Source organism: Austrofundulus limnaeus, unplaced genomic scaffold, assembly GCF_001266775.1.
Source record: "Austrofundulus limnaeus strain Quisiro unplaced genomic scaffold, Austrofundulus_limnaeus-1.0 Scaffold52, whole genome shotgun sequence".
Classification (NCBI taxonomy): domain Eukaryota; kingdom Metazoa; phylum Chordata; class Actinopteri; order Cyprinodontiformes; family Rivulidae; genus Austrofundulus; species Austrofundulus limnaeus.
The window spans coordinates 33,417-38,954 of NW_013952454.1; the positions used below are offsets into that span (position 1 = coordinate 33,417).

General features: G+C 35.6%; 2 protein-coding genes across 2 annotated transcripts in view; both read right to left on the reverse strand.

Annotated features, from left to right (window-relative positions):
* LOC106517679 (myeloid cell surface antigen CD33) overlaps positions 1–5,538 on the reverse strand; it is a gene marked incomplete at its 3' end in the record, with an annotated part of 47,473 nt that overhangs the window by 21,865 nt on the left and 20,070 nt on the right. The window lies entirely within an intron of this gene.
* On the reverse strand, positions 836–4,280 carry LOC106517689 (myelin-associated glycoprotein). Its single transcript, XM_014008669.1, has 11 exons — positions 4,235–4,280; positions 3,756–4,151; positions 3,362–3,658; positions 3,151–3,250; positions 3,001–3,036; positions 2,873–2,905; positions 1,884–1,937; positions 1,484–1,519; positions 1,349–1,408; positions 1,227–1,254; positions 836–1,126 (listed from the first exon to the last, which is right to left on the reverse strand). Exons 1-11 carry the CDS (start codon positions 4,278–4,280, stop codon positions 1,067–1,069), a joined length of 1,146 nt encoding a protein of 381 aa, XP_013864123.1. The 3' UTR covers positions 836–1,066.

Sequence of the window (5,538 nt, forward strand, 5' to 3'; positions counted from 1 at the left end):
TGTTATATGTAAGTAACAGTTGCCATATATAGAATTAATTACAGTTAAAAAACAACTATATAGAATAAGATCAGTGGTGGGCACAATTCCACTATAGCACTAAAGTATAAATATGGGTACAAATTTCCTTATTAGTGCTTTAGGGTTTTTGCTATTTTTTTAAGTGGACTAGCACTTGCTAAATTTATGGGCTAAATTTATAAGCACTAAACAAGATCTTTAAATGTTATTGATCAACCTTATTGTTCACAGTTGAGGGTGAAAGCTGTCACACAAGTTGTTCATATGTGTCTCATTTATCTACAAAGTCACATGTCAAACTCAAGGCCCACGGGCCAAATGCAGTCTGCGGGTGACTCCAATTTGGCCCGCCAAGGGCACTGAGTGACAACATTCTGTACACAGTAAATGAGATTGTGTTGACTCTGAAGAATGTTCCATGTGTCAGCTGGGTTATGTTAGTGCTTTAGAATTAGTTTTTGCTTTAAAAAAAGAATTAACTTTTGCTAAAGTTTTCAGTGTGTTAGTGCTTTAGAATTAAGGGACCTAAATATTTGAGTTACAGCTTTAGGCTTAGTGCAACTAATATTTAGATTAGCGCTGCCCACCACTGAATAAAATGATTATGAGAAGTAATTATAAGCATACTGTACATGTGGTTTACAAAATAGCAGAGCAGGGATTTTTCTCATTTTGCCTCAGCTTAAAAAGTGTAAGAGGGAATCAACAGTCAATGAAAAACATTTGCTCCAACTAGTTTGTCTTGTACCAAATGAGATAAACAAACTAAAACTACCAATTTTTTAAACTTTTTATGACTATGTGACATGCTGTATAAAATCTCTAATATTTTAAAAACCTATAAATAATAAGTTATCTATTGCTGATCTACCGTATTTCTGGAGTGCTGACAAGATGGAAAAATAAGATAAAGGACCAAGCTGAAAGCTATGACCCTGTGCAATGAATCAAACATTTAATTGTAAAGAAATCTCTAGCTAGCTGATAATAAGTGATGATCATTAATAAAAAGGCTGCATGTCTTATTGATTAAAAACTGAATTTTTCACACATTTCCGTAGATGCTAAGATCTGCCGTGTTCATGTAGTCATCGTCATCGTTATCCTGTGAAAAACAAAGACCATTATCATAGCTGTGGATTGGATCAGTGCACTGAATTTACCATAATTCTACAAAGTTATTAAATGTAAAAAATAAAGCGTACCTTGTTGTAATCGTAGGACTTCTGCTGGCTGAATTCCAACAACATTAAAACATAGACATGAGACATTTTACACATTAAAATGATTAAATAGTATTGTGGTTGAGTCTGGGGGAAATTATTACCTTTTTGGGGATGGTAAACGAGGTTTATTGAGTTTTTGTTCACCATGTGCATTATTTTTACTGTGGGTTGAAAYAATACAGTTACAGTCACAAAAATATATATTCTGCTAACATTTTTCTATGTATTGGTCTTACCAATAACCTGTGTCCCTATTGTCCCGTGGAGGCCTCCTGTTACACAAAAAGTACATTTTATTTGTTAAGAAAGTGCTTTTTTGTTACAGCTACAAACAGTAAATGAAAGATTAACCAAAAGACAAAATCTTTTTTAGTTCATGTAAAGTTCTTTAGCATTTTAACACATTAACTAGAAAATYTGCTCTAAATAGACCTTCTGCACACAAAAAAGAAGAAGTAAAACTACATACAAATGTCTTAAGGCACATTTTACCCAAAGAAAAAAAAGGCATCAAACCTCAACACATTAAGACAAACTAAGGCAACAAACTTGCTCGTTGCCCAAAATTGCAGAACAGAAAACACATTCGTCAAAAAATTTCCAGCTCGTATTTATAGAAGAACAAAAATGGTTTGCCTTTGCTCAGATTGAGATGGTCCCCCAGCTGTGGTCCTTCCCCCAGAGCGAAGCCTAAAATTTTCACAAAATAAAGCCTGTGTGAATTTAATGTCACAGCGCATCAATATGGCTTTGTATCTTTTTTCAACTAAAAACGGTCTTGCAGTTCTTGAATCATACTACCACACACATGTTTAGCTCAGTCAGAGTTACAGCTAGTTTGTTTTTTTCAACCAGGCTGACTCCAAATGTTAATCTGATGCAGACACACGTACACCCAGAGCTGCCTTTCTTCATGTTCCATTTGTTTCATAGAACCGTTCAATTCTAAATTCTTCCGCCTGGTAATGCTTAATGCTCAGTCAGTGTTTGTTACGTGTTTGTATCTTATTCTTATAATCATATAATGTAAATTAAGTTTTCATTTTTATAATAGTTCCTGGAAATTAAGCAAAAATTTTCTTTAATGCCTTTATTATTTTATTGGGGCAGCTGTGGTGGAGTGGTTAGGAGAGTCATCCTATACAGTAGGTTGCCGGTTCAATCCTCCGTTCCAGCTGTCTCAGTCATTGTGTTGTTAGGCAAGACACTCCACCCGCCATACCTACTGATGGTGGTCAGAGGGTTGGGTGGTGCCGGTGCATGGCAGCCCCGCCTCTATCAGTGTGCCTCAGGGCAGCTGTGGCTACAATGTAGCTTACCACCATCAGTGTGTGAATGTGTGGGTGAATGGATAAAGTGTAAAGCACTTTGGGGTCCATATAGGCGTTATATAAGTTTACCCCATTTACCATATACCATTTTACGTTTTTTTTTAAACACCATTTCCACACATTTTGTATGATTTAATGAAGACACTTCAATATGCTTTTGAGTTTAAAATTAATAAATAAATTATGGTTAATGAGAGATTTTGCTAACATACAGATAAATGGACACACAAAATGTACAGAAGTACATGAACGCTTGCTTTTAATGGAAGCCACCCCTAAGTATTGTATTCTCACCTGCGAGACATTCTGGACATCCGGTTCCACATGCTAAATGTTCACCCCAAATAAAGATGGACAATATTAGGAAAAAAAAAACAGCATTTCAAAAATTGTGCACAAACTTATTATTAATGTATTTTTACCTGCCATCCTGGTTTTGAAGCTCGGCAATGCGTGTCCTTCAGCAGACCAAAGGTACAAAAAACAAATCAAAAGGGAAACTTGTTTTATTTTAGAAGCATTTAAATGTATTTGCTAAACAAAGAAGTTGTTGGTACTTTATTACGACTCACTTGTATTTCTTCATCATAAAAATGCAGAGGCCTCCAAAAACCAGAGCAGTACCCACCGCCACCACAACAGGAATGATGATGTGGTTATGGTTTAGAGTTTCTGCAAACAAAATAAATGTTTCTGTAATTTTCACATCTAAAAATAAACCTTCAAACTGTAAAAACAGATAATCTTTTAAGATTTAGTGATTTTTTTTGTCTTTGAATTTACGTTTGACGTTGAGTGTTAAACTTGTTTGGGATTGCACCCCTCCATGAAACGCTGCTGTGCAGGTCAGCTCAGTGCCATCATCCGAATCCTGAGGAAAAAACGTTAAGATGGACTCTGTCTCCCAGACCCCTAAACTCAGTTCTTTATGAATCTCAGTGATCTCGTCTCTGGTTCCCTTATTCCACGTCAGTTTAGGCATGTGTGAGGAACACGTGTGGCGAACTGAACACGGGACTGTGTAAGCTTTTCCAGTTTTGGCCATCTTAGACGATCCCAGTTTAGGTTTTGGAGGCTCATCTGYATAAATAAAATAAACAGATGTAATTTAAGTAGCGTATAGGTTTACAGGAACAACCAATGAACAGATATACCAAGTCATGAAAATGTGACATACGAAGCATCGAGAAACCAACACAAGACTCAACAAAGGAGAACATGTCTGTAGTGGGATTGTTGTCGTCTGTTTTAACCAGTTCAATCCGGAAACAGAAAGGGCCGTTGTCGTGATCTTTAACTTGCGTTATTTCTAGGGTGCAGTTGTTCTGACCCAGTCTTCCCAAAAGCTTTGTTCGTTCCTTAAAGCTGTCCAAGATCTTTGATGCATCTTCGTGGTAGATGATTTGCTTTTTATCTGCACTACGATGCCAGATGCCTCTGAGTCTGGAAGAAGGCAGCTCTCCTCCAGGATGGCTGAATGAACATGGCACCACAGCACAAGAGGATACCAGGGCTTCCATACGTTGTACTACACTGGCCTTCCACACTCCACAAGACACAAGGCTGCAAACACCTGAATTAGTGTCAGTGAAAAAAGAATCAATTTACTAATGAGTTGTAACTGTTGAAAGACCACAAGATGAACTAGTTGTTTACCTGCCAGAAGCACAAATAACACAAGCATCTTCTTGTCTTTGTCCATATTTGTCTTGATGGGTTGCTGGTGCAGACCACCCTAGGTAAGGAACATAAAAAAGAAAATCAGATGTTCTATAAATTGTAATGGAGTTTTGCATTTTGTATAAAGTACTTCAAAGTGATACTTGAGTAAAAGTACAAGTATCTTATCGTAAAAATACTTCGGTAAAAGTTACAATCTCCTCTAAAAATATTACTTGAGTAAAAGTCTTAAGAGTATATGAAATTTTTTGTACTTAAGTATCAAAAGTAAATTTCTGACACAAAATCTACTTAAGTATTGAAAGTAAAAGTACTGAGTAAAAGTGAGCAGTTAGATTTTCCAAAATGACACTTATTGGGAGGTGACTTCTCCAAAAAATATTTTTTCTAACGGCGTGCAGCTGTGATGGGTTGTGTACAAGGTAATAGGGTGTCAGAATGGTATTTAATGTATTTATACTTCTCATCCAACCACAATTAAATTCACTCTATCCAGGAGACACAATTTATCAGGATAGTATTTTTTTAGTAATAACAACTCAGAATAAAATAGGAGTAATGACTGTCTGTTTCTTACCTTTTTAAAAAATGTAGTGAGTAGAAAGTACAGATAATTGTGTAAAAATGTAAAGAGTAAAAGTAAAAAGTACGCTGAAAAATAATTACTCAAGTAAAGTACAGATAGGCAAAATTTCCACTTAAATACAGTAACAAAGTATTTGTACTTAGTTACTTTACAACTCTGGAGTTTTGAAAACTAATTCTCCTCTTTACTCTGATTTTTATTATACTTTTGGAAACATTTTACATTTTTATTTATTCCATCCAAGACATGTACACATGCACAAAGTCAAGATGCAAACCCAGAAAGATTCAACCTTTTTGCTGAGAGTCAACAACTACTGAGCAACCGTGCTGATACTTTTTAATCATAAATCACTAACCAAATTTTGCTTAATATCTACAATTATTGAGCCATCTTTATGTTTGCTATGTTTGATTAGATGTGGCGGCCATCTTGAATCAGATTGATTCTAAAAGTGAATGACCACGCTTTAACCAGACCTGAAACAGAGAGTACTGGGAATGACTCTAAGCTACTACCACACCATTACCCTTTCATGACGACAGGTGATTATTAGAATTCAGCTTTCCCTTTCGGCTTTTGCAAAAAAGATTAATAATTTTATTTGTTTTAGGAATGTATGCAAATATGTCATGTTTTCCAAATAAATGGGACTAAGTTTCCACAATATAACAACAACAACAACAACAACAAC

Excerpts from the sequence above, each read along its gene's own strand:
- LOC106517689 (XM_014008669.1), bottom strand. The coding sequence starts at position 4,280 with ATGGACAAAGACAAGAAGATGCTTGTGTTATTTGTGCTTCTGGCAG. Across the intron at positions 4,152-4,234 it reads GTTATTTGTGCTTCTGGCAG|GTGTTTGCAGCCTTGTGTCT; the intron begins GTAAACAACTAG and ends ACACTAATTCAG. Across the intron at positions 1,255-1,348 it reads CGTTTACCATCCCCAAAAAG|CCAGCAGAAGTCCTACGATT; the intron begins GTAATAATTTCC and ends GTTGGAATTCAG.